Source organism: Anabas testudineus, chromosome 16 (genome assembly GCF_900324465.2).
Source record: "Anabas testudineus chromosome 16, fAnaTes1.2, whole genome shotgun sequence".
Taxonomy (NCBI): domain Eukaryota; kingdom Metazoa; phylum Chordata; class Actinopteri; order Anabantiformes; family Anabantidae; genus Anabas; species Anabas testudineus.
Window position 1 is genome coordinate 14,802,450 of NC_046625.1, and position 24,595 is coordinate 14,827,044.

At 38.9% G+C, this 24,595-nt stretch overlaps 1 protein-coding gene across 12 annotated transcripts in view; it reads right to left on the bottom strand.

Moving 5' to 3' along the window:
- Positions 1-24,595, bottom strand: part of LOC113169487 (focal adhesion kinase 1-like) — a 50,458-nt gene that overhangs the window by 9,697 nt on the left and 16,166 nt on the right. For 2 of the 12 annotated variants that reach the window (XM_026370910.1, XM_026370914.1), the window contains exons 3-26: positions 24,166-24,452; positions 23,899-24,065; positions 21,627-21,714; positions 21,276-21,355; positions 21,043-21,105; positions 20,886-20,940; positions 20,397-20,537; positions 20,048-20,131; positions 19,349-19,456; positions 18,732-18,849; positions 18,325-18,355; positions 17,865-17,935; positions 17,491-17,508; positions 16,786-16,842; positions 14,781-14,801; positions 13,252-13,349; positions 12,952-13,036; positions 12,766-12,866; positions 12,318-12,433; positions 11,689-11,789; positions 11,448-11,537; positions 11,074-11,278; positions 5,341-5,452; positions 39-116 (exon numbers count right to left, since the gene is read on the bottom strand). In XM_026370910.1, the coding sequence (XP_026226695.1) occupies positions 39-116; positions 5,341-5,452; positions 11,074-11,278; positions 11,448-11,537; positions 11,689-11,789; positions 12,318-12,433; positions 12,766-12,866; positions 12,952-13,036; positions 13,252-13,349; positions 14,781-14,801; positions 16,786-16,842; positions 17,491-17,508; positions 17,865-17,935; positions 18,325-18,355; positions 18,732-18,849; positions 19,349-19,456; positions 20,048-20,131; positions 20,397-20,537; positions 20,886-20,940; positions 21,043-21,105; positions 21,276-21,355; positions 21,627-21,714; positions 23,899-24,065; positions 24,166-24,452 (2,375 nt within the window). Of the gene's footprint in view, positions 1-38; positions 117-5,340; positions 5,453-7,455; positions 7,751-11,073; positions 11,279-11,447; positions 11,538-11,688; positions 11,790-12,317; positions 12,434-12,765; positions 12,867-12,951; positions 13,037-13,251; positions 13,350-14,780; positions 14,802-16,785; positions 16,843-17,112; positions 17,261-17,490; positions 17,509-17,864; positions 17,936-18,324; positions 18,356-18,731; positions 18,850-19,348; positions 19,457-20,047; positions 20,132-20,396; positions 20,538-20,885; positions 20,941-21,042; positions 21,106-21,275; positions 21,356-21,626; positions 21,715-23,898; positions 24,066-24,165; positions 24,453-24,595 lie in introns of those variants that run through there. The other 10 variants (XM_026370921.1, XM_026370912.1, XM_026370922.1 and 7 more) reach the window with 8 other exon arrangements.

The window sequence follows — 24,595 nt, forward strand, 5'->3', positions numbered from 1 at the left end:
AGTGTATTTACAACAACAGCAAATGGAGACTTCTGTACCTGATAGTGTGCAGGATGCTGGGGACTGGGATAAAAACCTTCACTCGAGCGAGGACTGGGATAGCCGGGTCTGCTTGGCTACAGACAGAAAGACAGAGAGGAAGAGAAAGAAAGAAGAAGATGAAGAACAGAGGTGGAGATATAGAAAACCAGGGGGACAGAAAAGACACAAAACCAAAAACTCAGTTACAATGCTTGTTCATCTGTTTATCAAATTAAACATTAGAAAACGGGGCACTGGTCATTCAGACATCAACACACAAACCCCCAGGAGCTGTTTGTGTGGCTGGGTTAGATGTCAATCAAAAAGGGAACACCCACTGGGCTGCAAGTCCAGCAAGCTGTTAGTTTAACTACCTAATATCTCTGTGTTATACAACACACAACACCCTTGGGTTACTGGTAGAACCATTCTTGGTGAACCCTGATCACGAGTTCTCTGGTTAGATGTGATGCGAGTGTGTAAATAGTGTGTTACGGTTGCATGTTCACCAAAGACTTCTTTTTAAAGCATTTTGGAAAAACGTGTACTGTTGGTAGATGACAGACAAACGAGTAAAAAATTGCCAGTCAGTGGGGTTTCCCCCGTGAAGAGTCAGGTTGAGTCACATACTCAGCCTACTGCTCTTGTCTATTCTTCGATTTGTACTGGTAACTAAAAACAGAAGTGCTTGGTGAAACCACAGCCTTGTTTCTTCTGTTTGTTTCTGTTGGTTGGTTGGAATTAAGCTGTTGAAAGGTGATAAACAGTTTCCTCTCAGAAATACTGAAGACATTTTTCTGAACAATTTAAACACAGAGCTCGTATCTGGCACAAGAGTATTGTAACCTCTACCTTCCACAGTCTCTCATAGTAGCTTTCTCTGGACCACACCTCCGACAGCAAGACAGACATAAAGACACACAGGGAAGAAAACAGACAGGGAGGGATGACACAAAGACAAGGAAAGGACAAAAAAAGGAAAAAAAAAAAAGTAGGACGGGAGGAAGAAGCAGACAAGACAAAGAAACTGAAGACGAGACAAATAGGAGCTTAAAACGTTCAGACAGAGGGTGAGATCGACAGTCAAAAACATACAGGATGTTTGAGGACATGCTCACACAGAAGGACACAGAGTTCCTTCACAAGAAGAAAATTATATCTTTTAAGCATAAATCTGCCCCAAATAGATTCAAAGTCGTGTGGTAGCTAGTCCATGTAGAGCGAGGTTTCCCTGGGAATACCCGATTTATAAATAGAAAGCTAAACATAGGGGGCTAATCAGACAGGACTGTAAAGATATCACACAAACAGGTTACTATCTGGAGATTTGAACAAATACAAACATAAGAATGACCAAATAAGCAGATAGGCCTAGTAAGTATCGTCCAACTGCAGAGCTGCAGGGCCAGAAGTGGCAACATAGGAAACAGCAGCAGCAGTTTACACAGATATATGTGCTACTCCATGCCATCTATTGGCAAGACAAACAAGATGCAACTGCAGGCCATGATTATTACAGCTGTTAAGTTTATACCTGAGGCCACCTATGTAGTGAATCTGTAAGCTGGTAAAAGTAAATGTGCAAAACCAACTTCTCTGACATCTGTCATTAATAACCGACACCACATGGTATAATTTTACATCCAAAGTGTAAGTGGGACTCTTCTAAAATTAATCTGTTATTGTGAGACACATGCCTGTGTTAAATAAAATAATTCCTCGAAGAATTTTAGGAATGCTGAAAAGACCAATGTAATTAAGAGTTTCTTTTTACTTCATCTATCACTCTGGGGCATAGTTCATTTCTTCCCACACAGAGGCATCTTTCAACATAGTGGTCACATCTCTGTGCAAACACAGTGCAGCTCTCGAACACACAGACAGACAGACAAACATACAAAGGGAGTCAATTCTGCCAAAACGATTTTTACTTTTCACATGTCCTCCAGCTAAAGGTCAGTTCCTGCCTTATTCATCTATAGTGTTTTTTTCTATCATGTTTCCATCACTGTCTTGTCACTGGTTACAATCATAAAACTTGCACTACATAGTTTTAATACTTCCACTGTAATAAAAACTGATAATGTTAATGCTGAGAGTGATGTTACAGCTCAGCATAAGGAGGTCACACACAAAGTCACCTACCAAAACAAGCTCACATGTATTAGCCAGCACTCGTCTGCTAGATCAAAGTGACGGAGAGCAAGTCGTTCAGTATTGACAGGCTGAAGAACTGTGGACACCGACCTTTTGGCTAGCTCTTTGTGTATTTATAGTACCTGTCTTAATCCTATGCCTCACACATTCTTACATGCTTCAGTAGTATATGGAGTAAATCAGTGTGATGGAATTTAGAGCAGAAAGTGCACCCATACTAAACTATACTGAATGCTACAGTTGCTAAAGCTTGTTTTTCTTGGTCGGTGCGGAGAGTAGAGAATTTGCCAAAGCTGGAGAGTGGAAATATTGTTGCCTTACAGCATTAGTTCTGTACTTTGGGTTGCACCTAGTGTAAAAATGTTTTTAACACCCTTTTTGACTGTTAGTCATCATGACATTTAAAGCTGACCATTTTTTGTTAGTACTGCGACTCTGCTTTTTCTGACTTGTCCATAAAACACAATTTACACAGCAAGTTGTGCATGTGTCAGATGAGTCATATTGTAAGCCCCGTGGAATAAGGATTTATCACAGGCATCCCGAACAGGCTAGAAATAGGGAGCAATAATCTGTGGACACATCAACACTATGCATGACACAGACAAAGACAAATATATGCAACTGCATTCAAACACAACAGAGGACACTTCAACAGCTTGTCCTTCACAGAGAGAACATGCTACCAGACTGAATGTAAACATGCTGACTGCACACTCACATCACAATCACTGCACTCAGAATAAATTATTCAGAGGCTGGATGTAGACCTTTAGTCCTCGATTAAATTAACAATTATTAAAAAAAAATCTTGCACCATTGTTTGTGAGCCTGTACCAGGTCATAATTTCCAAGATATAAAAATCAAATAGACTTAATATGGCATGTTTCCGCCATATTTGGAACACTTCTGGTCATTTGACACAAGAGATGTTTGTGCCATATTGTCTGCGCTCATGTCACCAGCTGAAAATGAGCAAGGCTCCGTCAAATATGACTATCAGTACTTTAGTTATTGTTTGTAATTTTTATGCAAGAGGTAGCATCTTAAACACAATGTTCAACAAACATGTTAAGCTAAAACAGGAAAAACTTTATGAAAACAAATGTAATGTAACGTCATTGTTTATGGTCTGGTAACCTGGAATTTTCACCTGAATATTTATGAAAGGCTCTACGATCAAGAATGCTGCAACATTTTTCACACAGACACACAGGTTTGTTTCTGAAAACAGCTTTAGCGCAGCTCAGCAGTATGCCACCTGCCTTCAAGGGTCTGGACGTAGGTCTTTCAGAGCAGGTGATGGGAAAAGTTGCATGGGTGGTTACTGGGAGGTTTGGTATTTGACTTGCTGGATGGGGGTTAGTGATGGACAGAGTGCAGGCAGAGGGTCTGTACTCTGTGTGTAGAAGAGTGAGGGGACTGGGAGAGACCACTGGGGGCCTCCCATAGGACAGCCCAGCAGAGTGTTGGGTCTTGGGGTCAGAGTCAGGTTGTAGTGGTGTAGTGGGATTCGTTTGGTTGTCAGAATAAAAGTTGGTCAACTGCAGGGTTTTGGGATTAGAATTCGCTTTGGGCCGGATGTCTGGGAGAGTGTGAGAACAAAAATTGTAGGAGTTGTTTGACAGTGGCTTAGTTGAACAGAGCAGATGGATGTTGGAAGGAGGATTTGTCTTGTGTATGCAGCTGCCATTGCCATTAGTGTGAGGTGGAGAACAGTTAGTTTGAGACTGCAGGGACACACTTGCATTGGCTTTAGATTTAGGATTCAACGCAGTGTTGTACTGAGAGAAAGCGTGATTATAGTAATTGGTGTTTTGAATAGGACCTGTCTGAGCCTGAGGAGTGGGAGGGGAGGAAACGTGATGGGGAAACTGCAGAGATGATGAGTAGAGTGGAGGAGTGGATAGGTGAGAGGATGTGCAAAGAGATGAAGGGTGAGGGTTTCCAAGGCAGAGGGAAAGCTGTGAGGCAAAGCGTTGGTTTTGATGGCAGTGGTGGTGAGGAGAAGGAGCAGAAAGACAATCCAGACTGAAGGTGGGCTGCAGTGAGGGACGGCGGCTGGGCTGCAAACAGAAAGACAAAAGGTATGGGAAGAAAAGGCAGAAAGAAAGATATCACAGAAGACTGAGACATGTAGTGAGCAAGTGAAAAAGACAGGTTTGAGGTGCGTGATATGCACAACTAGGTCTACAAAGAAACTGCAGTGAAGAGGTTGTTAATTATCAGCTTGTGAAATAGAATTACATAATGTAGCAATAATTTATTCTGGTGACAATATTTTGTTTCAGGAATGGGAAACTGCACTGCATCACTGAATACTTAAAAAACTTTTCAGTGTTAGGAACTACCGTTTCAACACATATGGTTTTAGTTGTAACCAAAAGAAGCAGTTAACAGGCGCTAACAGCGGAGGCAGGGGGGCAGTAAGTGAGGTTGAAGCAGTCAGCAGCTGGGGCAACAAGCTGAGAGGTGTGGAATCATTGTACAAGTGGAGGAGGAGGGGTGGGGTTGGGGTTTGTGGTCTTGCAAAAAGAATAACATCAATACTGCCATATGTGTAACATCAAATTATTTAGGAAATTCACATTTTGGTAGACTTTCCGCATATTCACACTGAAGAGGAAAGGCTAAGCTAATAAAATGTAAACAAACAAACAAACAAAGTTGTTTTAATCGTACATATGGTTCCAGTTTCACTAATGTGTTCAAAAGAGTCATCTTCATTATGTTCCATTGATTAGATTGTTATAATTCCAATGAAAACATTTCACATTTGTTTTTCTTGACTTTGACCATTATATTAAGAAAACCTCACTTTTTAAATGACCTCAGCTACGATTTGACTTAGCACCAAGAGTCAAACTGGTACAAACTGAGGCAAATTAAAGGAAATGAATGAACAGCTGAACTTTGTGTGCATGAATTTCAATGCTTAAATATTAATTATGCCATTACAGAAAAGTAGATAACATCAATAAAATTCCATAAAACCTTATCAGAGAGGCTGTGGTCCTTAACTAATGTGTGTGTGTGTGTGTGTGTGTGTGTGTGTGTGTGTGTGTGTGTGTGTGACAATGATCAGGGTGCTTTCAGACTCTATATTACTCAGATATAAACACAGACAGAAGACAAAGACACAAACACATGTAATGTCTTACTTTTGGTGGTGCTTCATCAGACCCTCCAGAGTCCCAGGAAACTGTGACCTGTCTCCTCATCTCCATCCTGTTCCTCTCCTTTTGTTGGAGTTTCTCCTCCTCTAATATGGTGCTAGAAACAAGGGAGGAAAAGATGATGCAACATGTGAAAGGGTACTAGTATGTTTCTATAGTATAATTATCATTATTTAATTCAATTTCACTCATTTAATGCAGGAAATAGACTCATAGATGAGAAAAAAGAAGGTCCCATCTTGGGATTTACTTAATGAAACAGTCAGACTGACAATACCCCGAGTCTCTTGCTAGAGAAAGAATGTGATACCTACATTTTTCCCTAAAACATGTCAAATGTTCCCTTCAATAATTTTTGCCTTCTGCTGCAAATATAAAACTCGTCGAAAACCGAAAAAAAACAACACAGATGCACATTTCACTACCACAAAACTCATGCACACACAGCATTCCTTATTATTTGAGTGCATCACTATACAGACTTCGACAGCTCAATTGCTCAGTCTCTTGATAGTACAAAAGTTCATCCCTGGACGAACATCCTAATAATAGTCAGTGCAACAGCTAAAGTGACCAAACGATTCAAGCTAGTGTCAACAGTTTGGTTGACATGTTTCTCCCTTGCAGTAGTGCTGGGATGGTCAGCTATCATGATGCATTTTTTATTTAATTAAAAATGGTTAAAAATAAATGTTTTAACATTTGTCACATGTATATTCACACATATTCACACAGACATCATGTTTTACTTCATCAGGAAAAAATGTTGCAGCAGCTAATGTACTAAATCATTTCTAAGAACAAATTGAGTCACTTTGAGCTTTAGCATAGTCCCACGCCCCTAACCCAACATTCTTTAGGTCTAATGTAGCCAAAGATACCACACAAAATGACTCACAGTGACCTGATCCCTGGGAAAACTGCTGCTAAACCAAATCCACATTCCCAGAGGAAGGAGCTGCTGCTGAAGAGCTGACAGTTGCACAAAACAGAAAACTGAATGGTTCAATTATCCAACATACACACTCTGCACACTGGCAGACACTCTTCAACAACAAAGCTGAGAGCTATTTCTAGTAACATGGTTACCCTCCTCTTCTGTTGTCTCCTGCTGTGTGTGTGTGTGTGTGTGTGTGTGTGTGTGTGTGTCCTTGCACCTGTCCACATCAGTCTCTTGTCAGGTTTAGTCCTACTTTCCCATCACAGCACACATTCTGTACACACAGAATGAACACTGACTAAAACGTCAACTCATTTTAATGTTTCCTTTCCTGTTAGCTGATATCAATTTTACATCTACTTTTTCTACCTGAGAGTTTTGTTTCTCTTGTTTTGTTACTTAAAGTTAAACCATTACAAACTGATGCGAATATAATCTGTCATCATTTACCTGCCCACCCTGCCTCATAGCTAACGGTAAATGACATCATCTATGAATTGGTGTGATGACAATATCATCAGCACCTGGCAACATGAACGGTGACCATCTCCTCCCCCACCTACACCACACCACCACCTGGAATAACACCGCCTGTTTAGTTTATTTACTCAGGCTGGGCTGACACTTGGCAACACACTGCTTCCCTCTCACATACAGCACTACTCACCTGAGAGCTGCTGAGACCATTCAGCAGTATGTGGTCAGGATTGTATCATAAGCAACATAGTTTTAAGATCTGAGAATCATTTTGTGCAGGTCAGAAACTAAATATAGCTGCCTTGAAAATATGTATTTAAAAATGTAGCTGAAATACTGACAGCAAATGTATTTTCTCTATACAGTATGGTCCACTGTGAGGTTTCAATCAGGCAGAAACTCATGATAGCAGGTATCCACCCAGATTATGCGCTCTTGAGCAAGACATTAGATCAATTTCATCCTTGGTCGTTCTGTAGCTAATCATGACCTCATCTGTCATAATCACATGTAAAGTAACAAATGCAATCTAAAACATTAAAGGAGTATGGCGAAAAAAACAAAACATGTAGAGCACCCACAAAATGGTTAAACTCAGTAGTATCAAATATAGTTTTCAGTCTTTTATAGACAGAGACAACAGCTAAAAAAGTCTAAACATGTAGAAAAAAAACATACTTTACCTTCAGATAAGACCAATCCTAAAGCAACAGTGTATATCGAGTCAAGAGCTTTTAGCAGAATAACGTATTCACTAAAATGATGACAGGCCAGTGGCACTCAGCACTAACGCGCTACTGAAGGTCATGATTAATTGCAAAGGATCCCAGCAACACTAAACAGACAACTCCTGCTGGTCCTGGTAGGGTGACACAAATACACTCTACTACACTGCACTACATCACTACACGCGATCAGAGCACAGCAAGCCTTGGTCTGCAAGCTTTGACTATAAGAGTGTGAAGCAACAAAAAGTTCTGCTTGCTTTTTTCTTTTCTTCTTTCATTCTCTCTGTCTAGTTCTCTTCTCTCTCTCTCTCTCTCTCTCTCTCTCTCTCTCTCTCTCTCTCCCTCTCTCTGTTGGAAAGCTGGAGCTCCTGGCAGCTGCCCACTGTGTAAACACACACACACACATATGCACACGAACACACACACACAGAGATTCGTGTTGGTCCTTCATTTAGGAAAACTGTAGTAGTAGCAGCTGAGAGCTGCATATTTGGCAGGGGAGACCTATAATTGATATTATCATATAAAAGCAAGCCAGACCAAGAGTAAACCAAATTGTATAACCTTATATGGCAAGAGTTTCTCCTATTAATAGTCAGTGACCACTGTGAACATGCTCAATATTGACTTGGTTTCCAAGACACTGGATGAGGAATATAAAGGGCACCTCAGCTCTGCTTCATGTTAAAATATCTTGGACAATTAAAATAAACATAATTATTTTGTCAGATTAGCGCCCAAATGCTGCTCGTGTGCATTTTTTCCACTCTGGGTTTTCAGCCCAGTACAACCTACAGTATATACATCAGGCTAATGAGCTGACTGGAGGATTGTAACTTATTCAGAGTCGAATCAGGAGCACACTATGAAAAGGTGAAGGAGTTCAGCAGGAGAGGATAATAAAAAAAGAGCAGCAGAGGTGTGTAAAAGGAGAAAAATGAGCAACATTAGGTGAAAAGAGGGGAAAGCTGACAATAAAAAAATTTGGCGAAGGAATCATGGTGGTATTTAAGGTGTGAGTCATGCTGGTTTTAAGCAAACTCATAAAACCACAGGAGGTAAATATGCTCTCACATTTTCCTGTTTCTGTGTGTGTAAGACAGAGAAAGAGCAAGACAGAGTAAGAATGTGCATGGTGAAGGAAACAATGATAGCATCTTGCTGAGCAGTTCAGTACATGTTTATAAGTAAAAACACAACACTAACAGTATGTGGTGTACCATGTAGAAAATCACACTAGTTTTCTCCAGATAAATCCCAATTTGAATCTCAAAACCACATTATAACTTCTTCATGTAGATGGCATGCAGAAACATATGAAGCACATTTAAATGCTTTTAGTTGGTAGCATCTGTTATGGCCAGTGGTTAATTAGCTGAAATGTATCTAGACCAGAGACAGTCAACATCTGGATAACCACTGTCATGGTTAAGAAACAGAAGGAAAAGAAAACCTGGTACTTGTAGCTAACCAAATGTTAATAACTTGTGGACTTTATCCATTTCACATCTAGCTTTTATGTGTGTTTGTGGCCACTGTCCCGCTGGAACACAAAACTGTGTCCACATTTCAACCATCTAGCTGATGGTTTAAGGTTATGCTGAAAAGTTTTGAAGTAGTGTTCCTTCTTCATTATTCTATCCACTCTGAACCAGGGCTGCTGGCATAAAGCTACCATCCTTTTTCTTGTGTGTTGACCAACCTGTCAAAAAAGCCTTTTTTATTAAGACATTCTGAAACTTTTGGCAAGTCTAAATTAATAATCTAAATGGTTGCATTAGTATTTTGCCTTATTTAAATATGTTGTACAACCAAAAATAAAAGAAAGTATTTTAAGCCTATAACAGCCAAACCTTTGATCAACTCTTTTCAATGTAGAGTTTTGATTTGAACTCAGTTCAGACCATCTGTAATTCTAACTTTTTTTCATTATTACCATTACTACTCCTATTACTATCCACCTACCACTATCTTACCATCAGAGGTGATACAGTAACATCACTTCCCAAAAACTACAAGTCTGTTCATGTGTGGATTATTCTGAATTATTGAGTCACGTTGGCTGAAAAATGCTCTGTATTTCTTTTTATCTGGGAATCTTTTTACCCCTGTTTTGTGAGAAAAAAACACGAACTATTGTTCAGTTCTGTGTTTGAAAGTTTTTCAATATTACTTGATCTACTTTAGATAGAAGATTTAAGATGTGCTGCATTGCTATACTAACAGGACTCTGCATGCTGTTAGACAAATCAAAGTCAAACATCTTATCAAGTCAAGAAGTGCAACATATGTTGAATAGCTACACTTGACTTGTTAGTGTAGCTAAGGGCAAAACTATGATGTTGATCTGTTCGTCAACATCATGTGATTAAGCACTAATAATACTGTACATTCACACTCTGTAAAATCATAAAATATGTCAGGTTTATTAAGTCAATAACACGTAATCCCAGTCTACTTGATAAAACATGCCATAAATGGTTTACCGTTTGGCCAAGCTAGTAGTATGACACTGCATGACTATGTAAGTTGGATTAATCTAGGGGTTTTTAAAATTACTAACAGTGTTGTCTAACTCTACCTTATTTGACCCACAACGTGCCTTGGATATTGTCTCTTGATAGCTCAGGTCTCTCCCTTTGCAAATGTGTGTCCACACACGAGCAAACCCACCAAGGCAGTGATACATCATTAAAGAAGGAAACTAGTCATGACAGAGATTTCTCATCTAATCTATCTCTGTCATCATCGAGTCTCGGTTACCATGTACCAACTGTTAAGTCATTAACCTAAACAGGAGTAAAGTGCTGTTTGATGAATATTTCAACAGATTTGTTTGGACTCCTGAACACTGGATTTATAAAAACACGCATTAAGGTTGAATTTGTGTATTTACATCCATATCTGATGAATTATGGAGAAATTGTGGTATTATTGGTATTGTGTACTAGATACTTTCCAAGAGGAGTGCTAGATTGGTCACCCACTATAAGTGTCAGTGGAACCAAACACCCTCATGGCTGAAAGTGATGAGGGTGATAACTTGTACGTCATTATATCTTTTTAGTCCCAGTTTCAAAACTACAAAAAAGGCATAACTGTCTAACTACTAATCAGTTACTGACTAGAATGTATATTACACTGCTGCACTGAAGGTAAGAGAAAAATGCAACATTACACATACAGCTGTCATAGTACAATAATCCACATTCCCACATCCACATGTAGCTCTTTGTCCTTGATTAATACAGACAGATGGTGACACCTGCTGTTAGGAAGGTGTAAAGAAAATACATCAGCAGGAAAGCATACGCCTGTATTTTACCTGAACTATTAATGGAAAATAGCAAAGGAAAACTTGCAGTAGTATTCACAGCAGATATAAAGTATATAGGTATATATTTCTATATATAAGTATATATAGAAAAAAGAACAATAATTTAACTATCTCTCTAACAAGAGTCATTCAAACATTTAAAAATGTGCAGAATCAACAAACACACAAAAAGTCACACACACACACACACACACACACACACACACACACACACACACACACTCATGATTAGGTACCTCAGTTGTGTTTTGAGTTCAGTGAAGCGCGGCCTCTTGCTTGGATCATACGACCAACACTTTGTCATTAAGCTGTAGAGAGTAGGAGGACACTGTGGGGGCATCGCCAGTCGCTCGCCGTTCTCTATCCTGCCTATGACATCGTTGTTCTTTACACCCTGGAAAGGCTTGATGCCGTACATTAGAATCTCCCACATGCAGACACCTAAAGGAAACCAGAAAACACAGTCAGTATGAGTCACCTATTGGCTCTTAAATGCTGCAAAATCTAAGAGTGAAGACTCAAACAGAAAGAGACTTGAAGTAAAACTGCTGCTGAACAAAACAACAGAACAAAACAAATAAATAAAAACAGCACAGCAACTTAAACTTACCAAACATCCAGACGTCACTGGCTGTGGTAAATCGTCTGAAGTTGATGGATTCTGGGGCCATCCATTTAATAGGCAGTTTACCTTTAGAAGCTGGGAGACAGGCAGGAACAGAAGTGAGTACTTCAAGTCTACTGAATAATAATGAGCCTTTCAATTTGTTTTAACACATCAAAGGAAGTTAGAAGGATAGGACAAAGTATGTGTTTATGGGGGTGGGGGTCACTATGTAAAGAAGTGTTACCTTTGTAATAAGAGCTATCTTCCATGTATCGTGACAGACCAAAGTCCCCAAGCTTTACACAGTCCACTGTAGACACCAACACATTTCTTGCTGCAATGTCCCTAAAGATGACAAGTAGAGTAGAGTGAGAGGAACTCCTAGGAGCTTTGACAGTTACACTGTTATTCTGACAGGTCACTTGGGGTTTTAATTTATAACTCTCGTGTATACTTTGGCAAATAGGATAGCATGTTTGCAACCCCCCATTCAGTTTTCCACATCAGCAAGTATGTTTATGATACTTATAGTCATGCACATATCAGGGCATCTTTTCCCCCATTTCATCATCTCCACTTTTAGTGGAACATAACTGCTGAATTGTAAAAATCCCTCCAGTAGGTGGCAACACTAGGCTGTGGTGATTTGTCATAAAATAATATTATCATCTATGTCAGTACATACTGTACATACTGTACACAGTTATTTGGAAAGATGAACTACTGTAAAATACATCTACTGTAGATGAACAAATAGTTATTGTGCTCTGACAACTTAGCTATACAAACTAAAACCTGTCCCAATATTGCCTTTCCTTACTTATATAGATTCTAGTATTGTGTGTAGTTTCAGGATACTCTTCTCTTACATACCTGTGTACAAAGCGTTTGCTCTCCAGATATGCCAGTGCTGTGCTGAGCTGATAAGAGTACAGGATGAGCGTGGCCAAGTCGAGACTGTACTTCCTCACCTGCAGGAATGACCGTAACTATGGAGGGAAGAGGGAAAAAAAACAGAGGGATGAGAGAGAAGGAAAGCAGAGAAATTGGATTGAGATATAACGTGCGTGAATAGAGGGAGAGGCTTGAAACAAAACAGTAGTCCACCAAGAGAGGATGTCCTTGAATCAGTGCTGTATAGAAATTGCAGCAACAGCTAGGAACAATGGACGCATCATCCAAGTTAAGTAGATGTTTAATAATATTTATTTCAAAATATTCTTCCCATAATGCTGAAAAAATAGCCATATACTCTGTGTGATGACTTTAATAAACCTTATATGGCACATGTACCTGACCATGTAAACTAACAGTATGCTACCTCTCCGAGTGTGCAGAGCTCCATGATGATCCAAACAGGGTTTTCTGTGATGACTCCCATAAGCTTCACAATATGAGGATGATCAAACTGACGCATGGTGACTGAAGAGAAAGAAAATAGAGACGAAGGTCAGTATTTACTCAGACTATACGAAAAGGGCTTTTTTCCGGATTCTACAGAGCTTACGTGCTTCTTGGAGAAACTTTTCCCTGACACTGTCTGATGTCGAGTTCTTACACGTCTTCACTGCGACTGACAGAGCTGGGTTCTCCTGCAAGAAACAGATGCATCCAAAACATCAGCAGCAGTATAACAACACATATATCCGCATCTAAAGTACTTCTTTTCATCCAATTCAATAGGCAAGTTGGAAACTTATATATATATCCTGACTCTGTGACCCAATCAGTAGCGGTAGTAGTGGCTTTTTTCCACAGAGTAAGAAAAATAGATTTCTAATACATGACAAATGGAGAGACCACAAACCGGGCTGATGTAGACTCCTTGGTGGACGTCTCCAAACTGACCCTCCCCTATGCAGCGTCCCAACTCAATACGATCGCGCTGAATCTCATAGTCCCGTGCTAGATACACAACAGACGTGGACATAAACAGAAACACAAAGACCCACAAATAAGAAAATCTGATATGTACATCAAAGCCCACTGTGTGTGCCTTGTATTTACCAAGCTTGTCAGAGTGATTTAAAGTGTGCAGGGTGTGTTTATTTTCTCCTTTAATATACAGTATTTTTTAAAAGTTATTTTGTGCATTTTGGCAATTACTGTTAAATACAATTAATCCTAATTAAAGGTTCTTGATTGGTAAACTGAATCCACCTTTCTTCTCTGACAAACTTGGTTTTAAAGCAATTTCAAGCATAGCTCAATGTCAAAAGCATGCAGCAACAGCATCAGCAAACCACAGCCAGACATGCCATGTACATCTAACACAGATGAACAACAGCCAGTAACACTAAGAAGAGATGAACAAGAATTTTTATGTTAGGTCTAACATAATATGGATCAAGTCAGGTGGATTGCATTAGAATGAAGTAATTAAAACATGCTGATATTTATTTAGTCTGAAAGAAACTTTTGTCCATTACTATAGTCAAGTCAATTTTCTTGTGTAAGTTTTGCCAGGCGAGGTAGTAAAAGTGAACATTTTTATATTCAAGAAAAATGGAATCAAAACATGACAGAGACTTTGGCTGTTGAGAGGCTGGTGGTTTGCTCTGCCTAATAAACATGACACTGTTACTGTAAAAAAGTCAATTTACATTTCACATATCTTCTCCTTTATAAGGATCATTATTGTCCTATATATTTGCAGACTTTTAGAGACAGCAATGCCAGGCAATAAAATATCTGTTGTGGGGATGGGACTAAATGTGGACATGGGCTGTAACAAACTGTAAAAATATGCACAGTTGGCCATAATTAATGCTTGAGTGCACCGCCTCTAAATGTCGCCATGTAACCTGATCTTATAAAAGACAAGCATTATGATTAAACAATGGAGTGGCACTACCCTGCTTTTGTTAGTGGTTTGGGTTTAAAACTGCAAATAGGCTGATGTTGTAAATAGAAACATGCACTGAGTTAACATGCCTGGTTAAATGATATAAAATATGATTTTAAACTGTTGTTGTTACCCAGGGCAGTAAAAGGGCTTCAACAGTTTTGAATTGTTGTTGTTGCATTATAACATGTTTTGTCATGTATCTGAAAATGAGCTTGTTCCACCTTTTTCTTGTATATGTATGATACACAACAACATCTGTGTTCAACAACAGGGACTTGGAACTGAAGCTTCGACCAGTCTAGGTCAAAACTGACAAGATATCAAACATCAACAGAGGGGGGTCAAAGCAACAGGAGGGTACAGATACAGAAATAAATTGAGAATTTTATTTTACAGTTGCAAGCAAACATAAAATAAGGATCACAACAACCACCAAATCAAAGAGCCATCACAATACAACCAGACTTTTGGTATGTTCCAATCATTACCTTGATCTAGTCCATAGTATTCTGGGAAAATAGGTTAGTGATAGGAGACAGAAATAACTAGCTGTGAGTACAGAGAGCCATAAATGTTATTATGCCAATGTAACGTCAAGAATATTTATCATTGTCGAAGTGTGGTGGTGATACATATCCCTGCTAGCAAGTGTAAAATTTCATATTAAATGCCAAATATATACATCTGGATACTTGGAAATGTGTTGTTAACCACAACTAAAACAGACAACAAAACTGCTCTGTTTTGACATGAAGACCAAAATGTCATCCTGGCTGTTTTATGTATTATAGTGTATTGATCTAACTTCTAACTAAATCACTCATTTACATACACTCACTGCCCACTTTACACCTGTACGATCTAAAGCAGCTCTGCCACAAATTCCACTTTTATAAGGTTGCAATTTCTCAGTTTAGAAATTAGAAACACCTCTTTATATAGTGCACTATAATGCACAGTACGACTCCACCATCCACTGCGACTTTACCAAAACAAAAACCAAGAAATTATAACCTTGTAAAAGTAAAATTCATGAGAGCAGCTGTATTAGATTCAATTAGATTGTACAGGTGTACCTAATAAAGTGGCCAGTGAGTGTCAACATGTTTAACAGAATATTAGAGAATTTAGTTTAGTTAACCTTTAGTTTTGGTTATTTACAGTGTGAACATCTAGCCACTTTTATTCGCTGTTTGACCTGCTCTCTCTGTATGTGTTGTGTGTTTACACCTGTAAGCCCAATGGACTAAAGTGAAATCTATAATTTATGAACGACCAAAAAGCAAAGCCATGTTGGAAACGGATTGCATGGAAACAACATGTGCTTATGATACCAATGCAACATTGTGAGGCAGGTTAAATGGAGAAATTTGTCAGTAAAAATCTTCCAAACCCAGCTGTATTTCCCATTTTCTCCACTGCCTCTAAATGTTGCCTCACCACTTAGCATTGCGTGAGCTGATGAACAGGCACTACTCAGCACAGCAACCCCTCATTAATGTTTCTCTTATATTTAATGAAACTTTTCAGGTACTAATGCAGATTAAGCAAATCTTAAGGCTAGATACGCCTCTACACTGATGCAACTGTCAAGAAGAAATCTTGTGATATAACAGTAATTAATATGACAGGGAGCCATTTGAAAAACATTTGTAATGTCAATATTGTGGCTAGAAAATGTGTCAGAGCAGTCTGAGGAAATTGGTTCTTGTGACAGGAAACAAATATAGCTTGCAGACCTAATATTACACAGAATACATAGTTTAACTGACTTCCCCTTTGATATACGATTACTGCATGTGACCATGGAAAATTCTGAACATTGGCCCTCATTTTTTTACAATTCTAAGTATGAATACAATTATACTCCGTTCTTATACAGTGTATCATGAAACCCACCTGTACAGTTGAGTGTGATGAAATACTTTAAACAGCTAATTAACCATATTTCAAGATACTTTGCTTACTCTACAGTTATGTGGATTGTTTTTTCTGTTGACCCTAGACTGTACTTGATCATCGTATGTAGTTATTGGCTGTTATTTTTAATTAATACCAAGCACTAAACGCTGCATCTGATTTCGACATCAGAAACAGAATAGTGTCATCATGTAATCATTTTTTAAACATTAAATCTGACTTTGCATACCTTAAATCTAGTTTAATAAAATCACCTATTAACTGGTTCAGGGTTAATATTAATAGCTCCCAAACAAAATGATTCAAGTCAAATATTTTCAAAATAGAGTTGAATTATTATTATTATCGAGTATTAGTCTCACTCACTGATCTCAACCCAACATAACAGCCATTTTACACAGAGACACGGTCACGTTGCCTAAAGACCTTTAAGCCTCTTTCCATCATCAAACCTGAACACATATGAACAAATGTTTACATGCAAACACAGTATGCGAGACAAACACCTGTAATTTTGTCGCTTCACTTGTCACATTAGCTGTCTACAGTGGCTGTGTACGTGTTTCTACTCACTTGAAGGCATGGTGTAGGTGTCCTCCTCATCTATGATCTCAGCGTAATCGTCTGTTTCTGCAGAGCCAGAGCAAGGTGGAGAGGGAAAATTAGCCAAGAAACATTAGATCTCACCAGGTGAGCAATAAAAGAGCTGACAACAAGGACACATCCACTCAATATAACAGAGACTTGGAGTGCCATTTAAATTTCAACTCAGACGTTATCCACCTCAGCAAAACACAAACCAGACGAATGATCAATACAAAATGTTCTGATTGCATGCCACTTAAGAAGCTCCTCGCAGATAAAAAGGAAGTGAAAATGCCACTAGTAACAGAAACACACCATCAACAGACAGAAGTACCTTTCCAAAAGACAGTCACCATGCCCTACTCCAAACACACGCACAACAATATAAATGTTCACGACTGAATAGCTGCACATAAGAAATGAGAGACAAACAGTACAATGGTTGACAGAGAGAAAGAGAAAGAGAGAAAGAGAGAGAGAGACACACACACAAGCACACAGGAGAGGAAAGGGGAGGGATAGAAAGGCTAATTTTTTCCAGAGAAACAAGTTGAGTCATGGATAAGGCAGAAACAGTTGCAGGCTGATACAGAGACAGATACTGTACACACACACTGTTTGCTAAATATAGACATGTCAGGAATTCCACTGTGTTATTAATTTAATATGGTTAATATGAGTAATGTTATTTACCATCGCCACTAGTGTGACCTGCCGAAGCCACATGTAGCATGAAACATAGACAGAAGGGTTTGAAAGTGAGAGAGGCTCAGATTAGTTTTAGTGACTTTAATAACTTGACAGTATATTGAAAGGAAATTTTCACAAAATTCTGTGTAACTGCAAGTTAGTCAGAGGTCAGTAGACAGAATAAAGACAGAGTGACAGTGACTAAAGCTCTCCATGAAGACATCTGGCAAGACAAGGACTCTTCACTGCACACACAGATGAGGCTTTATAGGATAAACAGGGTGCAAACACATATCTATGAACCCTTTATTTGGCTCTTAGCAGTCACTGTCATTAAGAGGCAGTGGACAGAGAGGCAGAGAGAATGGGGTTCATACCTGAGACACAAACAGCTCTGGTTCTTACTCCATCCATCCGTTTTTCCATCCTCTTCTCATGATTTGAAACTCTGCACCAAAGAGGCAAAAATCATCTTCAGTATTTGGCCTAAATTAACTTAAACCAATGTATGAGCTGAATGAGCCATTGGCTGCAGCAGTGTAAATAGTAGTAGTGGAAACAGAGTAATGAGGGCTAATCCCACATCCTGTCATGGGGTCAAACATTATAAAAGAGCCATTCAGATAATTCAAATAGTATGCTAAGAGTGAAAAAAATAATGCTATTGTCCCAACACAAGCTAAATGCTGCCATGCTTTAGGTTTAAATGCTTTAAAACAAAATGTGTGAAATCACTACATAAAATGTTGTGTTAGCAAAATGGAGGGAATTGGTATCACCTAAACTGATATGACATGATAGAGTGACTTAACAAGACAAAACAGTCAGTCGACTTACTTGGGTATGGAAGGCAGAGCTCTGTCCCCCTCTACAGAGATCAAATGAACATTAAATTAAATACAACATAGACTGGATTCATGTTAGAGTTGCAACCACTTATTTGAAGCTCCGGTTATTTTTAGAGAGATGACTCGCCAAACACAGGGTGGTTATCCAAAGTGACAAGCACGATGTCTCACTAACCACACTACAGTTTGAAAGATGGTTAACACCTATTTTATTCCCAAGTACTATTTACACTGTAAGGTGTACAGTTATTTCATTGCTTCAAGTTTCTATTTTTATATAAACGAGAATTTTTCTGCTGCACACAACTTAACCATTATTATTCTGTTAAACACCTAAAGTATTAAGGTTTGGATGTATAAAGAAAATAAAATGACAAGAGTCGTAGAGTTTCCTACCTTTGTGGACTCTGACAATGAAGGAGTGAGTAGCTGAGGAGACAAGCCGACAGTAGCCATCAATCAAATCAGCCATGTTTTCTGCTGCAGTCAGAGATGCTGTGGTGACTGTGAGAGGCTGCAAACACACACACATACACACAAACACACACACACAGAAGGATTAGTGTGAGAGTAGGACAGGGAGTTACTTCACAGTGGCACAACGAGAGCTTTATTAGGGATAACGTCTTCTGCCAGAGCACATATACACTCACAAACACTACACAGATATTCTGCAGTGATGCACACATGCTTTTCCACTAGTGCTAGTCTGCTGCAAACACACATCCTTTCACCAGACACACTCATGCTGACATTTAAGTTGAGATGGCAACAGCAACCCCCACGTGCTGTTTTTTTCTTTCCCTTCCCTTCATTTTATGTCATTTAAAATTTATGCAACTTAAGATACAATGTTTGATGAGTAGATACGGTGTTATTATGTCTGTTACACATTAAAAAAACATTTTACTTTGCATTTAACAGCTATATGAAAGCACTACAGGCTCTACAGGAACCACCCTGCATGATATAGAAGGCTAATACGTGTGTGTGTGTGTGTGTGTGTGTTTCACCTCTGGAGCCCCTGCAACCATGAGCTGCAGGATGCCTTTTCTGTCCTTGTCCTCCAAAGCTGAGTACTGGATGGACTGAACCTGGTTGAAGTTAGCTAAGTGTGTAGGCTGCAGAGAAAAAAACAGGTCTGTCATGCAAGGATGCACAGCGATGAGACATTTTTTTCATTGTCCTAGTTAGTCATGCAACAGTGGCAACCACAGTAATCATAGACTTCCAACACTGTCCTCAAGAGTAAATTTTAAAATGTTTCAGAAGGCCAGGTAAATTAATTACACAAATATTGGACAATGTGATAAACAGGCTGTTTTCATTAAGAGTAAGACACTCAATGTGTGAACAGGAATGTGTGCAACCGTTTCCTGTATGTTTTTGTATTGCCATAGTGAGTTCTGAAGATTATATTGTCTATAAAAATACCTGCCAGTTAGTGGTATTTCATCACCTTGTATCTATACTTGGGCAAGTGAGAAAACGAGAAAACCTTTCTTCTAGAGAGGTAAAAACAAACCAGTAGAGGGCAGCATGGTGAACTAATTAAATGCATGCAGTATACAGTATGACTGCCTCTAAAGCATTACATTTATAGAAGAAAAGTCCTCTGGACAATATGCTAGTTACAGTAGATAAATTAAGCAAGGTCTTTTGAATATACGTTCCTTTGTGAACTTACTACACTTATGCCTGTGCATACCCACCGTTGACGTTGAGCCTTTATCTGTGAGGTAGCTGATTCCTTCCTCTGGTCCGATAGCTAACTCTACCGAGATTACCCAACTAGACTAGAGTGGGATAGATAAAGACAGTGAGAGAAGCAAATCATTAATACAAACCTCATATTTCGCCATATCATTCGTTTCATTATCAAAACACAGTAATGGCAAACTTAATACTAAAATATGGATATCATGAAACTATTTTAATGTTGTCATCTGTTTTCATCAGTTGAAAAAATACAATTTCTAAACTAATTTTCAAGTATGGAAAACCTATAAATAAAATATTCAACTTCACATGCAGCAGCACTACTTAGGAGTGTCACCCTACCCCTAAAGCACATTTGACGGACTCCTTGTGAAAAGGGTAGATGGGAGAGAGAATCTCAAAGAACTTGTGGATGCTCTGCTCATCATTGAGGTTAGCAAACTGCTTGAAGGTCTGCTGGATCTGCTTACGAAGAGTCTTTGCCTGATCAAGAGCAGGGAAAACAAACAATCGAAAGAGTGACATCTGTGAGAAAGTTGGTTGAGAGCCAAGGAACCTAGAATAGACATCTGACAAGGCCCACTAACACTGACAACAGGAAGCTTAACTTAATTCCTGAAAATCAATGAATCAGACATTTCGGCAGATATCCATTTAGTCATCAGGTTGGTCTCTCTGCAAGTAAAAAGCCATTCAGTCCTCCAGCCAACTAAGTAGCACTAGGACTACCAAAGACATTTCTGCCACTGCTTCTTCTATTATCTGGCATTAGAGTGACACAGTGGACAGTTAGAGACATACAAAAACTTTTTTATGTTGGTTTAACCTCACCTTGAGAGAGTCTAGCAGGCTTTTGGGGAAGAACCTTCTCAAACCAACATCTTTCCTAAAAAGAATATAATAATAATATTAATAACCACAAATTGAATCTATCTACTTTTCACACAACGTGTGTATGAAATAATCTCATCATCAATAATCATCTTACTCTAGTAGTTCATAGTTGGATTTCTTATCCAGTGCGTTGCCTGGCATCTCTCTGAAGAACCTCCTGTAGCGAAAAAGAGTCAAAGTACAGTTAAACTGGATTCAGTAGTCAATGTCTGATTCAGATCTTCAGAAAACATCTCTGATTTACGCAAGAACTAATAGTCAAGAACAGATTAATTGTGATGAATGTTTTGACATGACTACAGCTTAAAAACAAATGTGTGTTTTTACCTGATTTCCAAACAGCCCAGTTTTAAAGCAACATCTTGATCCACATGATCAGCTTTATGTTGCATGTAGTCACTCTTGACCTGCAGAAACACAGAGTAGCAACACAGCTATTATAACTACAACCACCATAAAGGCTGTATATGGAGCTAAAAAGCATTAAAATGTTTAGTCTTATTAAGTAGGCAAGTGTATGAATTTTCACGTTCAAGGTATGCCTAACGTAAAAGAGATGGTGTATGTGGCAGAGAATTTGATTCACGAAATTTACAGATATCATTCTACACAAAATGTATTTTTATGTTGCTTTATTTCACCAGGACAAGAGCTTTCTGGCTCATCTTTTTTCTTCACCTGGTGATAGAGGTAGTTGAGAGAAGGTTTGTCTTCAGAGAAATGGCTGAGGTAACCTTTAGGTAGGTACCGCATCCGCAACTCATACCTGAAAATGACATGAGAGAGCATCTGGTGAAATAAACACCCACACAGACACACATGATGAAATAACCTATAGCATTTAGAATCCAAGCCTCTCTGGCTGCCTGAGGCATAGAGACAGAAGGAGCACGCTTACTCACACATAGAGCTGACGGATAGACAGACCTAAACACATTTTAAAGCCCCCACTCTGGCCCAGTTTGTGCTATCTGAGAACTGAAAGGAATGACTATATCCGTGTTCAAAATGGATAGTGTTTTTTGTGAAAAAACAGGATGTGTTTGTCTGAACAACCTGTGTCATTTACAACAGTGACCATTCATTCATTCAACACATACATTAAATTTAAAACACTTTCCTAGAAGATACAAATTCCTTTTCCAATGCAATATGAGAGAAAGTTCACCACTTTCTATAGACTGATGTCGAATAAAAGGGAGCCTGGTGAATAAAACAACCAAAAAGTAGTTATATTTATACATACAAAGCAAAACAATTTAGCCAGCATTGGTATACATAAAGCATACTAAATTGTTTTATAAATAGCCTAGAAATATTAATAGATTTGGCATATGATCAAACACATACACAGAAATATACTACAAACACAAATGTTGTGTGTTGAACAAAATGCGGCTTGGTCCATGTTCAAATCAACAGAGGAGCATCTATGGATCTGGTTGAATTTTCTAATCACTATGTTCCTCTTGGCTTCACATTTTGCTGACTGCAAACTAACAGATAGTGTTAACCTTTTAATGCCATAGACCATAAAACTGTTAAACCTGAAAGTTAGTTGAGTCAAAAAAGCACCCAGATTGCCAATCACTATGACATATATATGACATATTATGTTATACCTGATATAATGTGACTAAAGTGGAGAGAAATGGGTCAGGAGAGCTAACAACTAGATAACAAAGGAAATCAGGGCTGAAGACAAAATAAATAAAACATCACAGTTCAATAATGAATGAACCAAAAAGAGAGTGTGAAAAAAGAGAAAATAATGTTTGAGGGAAAAGATCGAGCTGGGTAAGGAAGAAAACAGAGATATGAGAGAAAGAAGGATAGAGGGCAAGAAGGACGTGAGGAAAGTGCAAGCGCAGAATGAGATAAAGCATATGAAGGAGCAAGAGAGAGGAGGGAGATAGAGTCAGTCCATCCCCTGGGCTACTGCTGCTGTTCTAACAATAGCTTGGCAGCAGCAAAAGCTCCTGTGGGCTTGCAGCTCTGCCGTCCTCTGAGACAGAGCTGCAACAACTGGCAGAGCTGCTGTGCTGCATGTTGTTCAACGGTGTGAACAACTTGTTCATTTTGAATTAATTTCCCTTTAAACAACTTAAGCTGAAATTCAACTGCAGGACAATGGGGTAAATTGTAAGAAGCATGTTAATAATATCAACTGAGGATTGACAAGCTCCAGTACAGTTTGAATGTAGGCTGAAAAGAGACAGAGATGCGTTCAAGTAATGATGAGCACAGAGAATCAGTGACCATTCTTCCCTACAACAGTGCATAAGACACCTTTGTCAAATAGTTGAGAATAATAAATTGAATAAATTCTAATTTAGCAACAGGCACAAAATAGTACATCATGTGTCTGTGCCTATAATTCACCTTGACCAGATCAATCCAGTAATTGATATAAACACTATTTTTGCTCTGTATTCACAAGGAGTTACGGATAAACAAGGAAGCACATTTTTAAATGTTGTAAATCTCAACAAAGGCGAGACTGGTGGTCTTGTTGTTTGTGGTAAAGGGGGCAACTAAATATTAAACACTTGGCTATAATATTTTACTGCTTGTATACAGCAGACATAAGTATACTATAGGTTGGTATATTATATGTTGGTATGGGTTTATTAAAAGCATAAAAAGGTTTCATTGGGACCAAATGGTATGCTTAATAAAACTTTGGTGATTAGTTGGTTTGCAGCTTAAACAAGTGTATAGTCCACTAAACTTGTATGAAGATGATCTATTATGAGGATATAAAAAGACTTATGTCCTCCAGCACCTATTTAAACTACCAACAGAGGAATTGGTGACTATAAAATCCAGACCTGTTCACTGATCTTAGCATGGTGTCTTTGCAAACATTTAATAAAAGATACTTTATCTGTTTGTCACAAAAACAAGAAGAAAACAGGGAACAGAAAGTTCAGTGAAGTTGTAATTTTACCTCCATTCCTCCTGGGGGTGCAGTTTCTCATATTTCTCCCTGACGTGAGACACGCCCAAATCAGGGTGTAACCAGTGGAGAGCATCAGAGTGCAGATGAGTCAGACGGAGGCCCAGAGATGACACACAGCGCAATTTATGGATTTCTGCTATCTTCTGGATTACACCCTGTTTAAACAATAAGATAAAATAATAAATAAGAAAAGTGTGAGAGGCAGGGAAATGAGGATCATTGGTTGTCATGAGGAGAAATTGTTTTGTGTCTTACTCTGACATCTGTAGCATCTCCATGCCTGATATTACTAGCCCAGGTACATGGTTCACTATTTGTCTCAAAATAATGGAAGATCTTGAGAACCCGGTCCATGGAACCTGGGGGCCGCTCTAGACCTCCAGCTGAGCCACTGGTACCAACACCAGGACCACTAGGCATCCCAGATCTGGATTTAACTCCACAACCACCCACGGCAGAGTGATTGAGGTTGGGCTCCAAGTAGGAAGACGACGCCATGCCTGACTCAGATGCTCCTGCTGGGGCTAACTGGCGGTCATATTCTGAAGAGACAGAGACAGACATACAAAGGTCACAACATGACTTCATAGCAATGTCAGGGAAAGTCTTGACTCGTTCTTAAGGACCAGCGTCAGAGCCAATCCAGGCATGTCTTTTCAGATCAGTATCAACAGAAATAATGTAG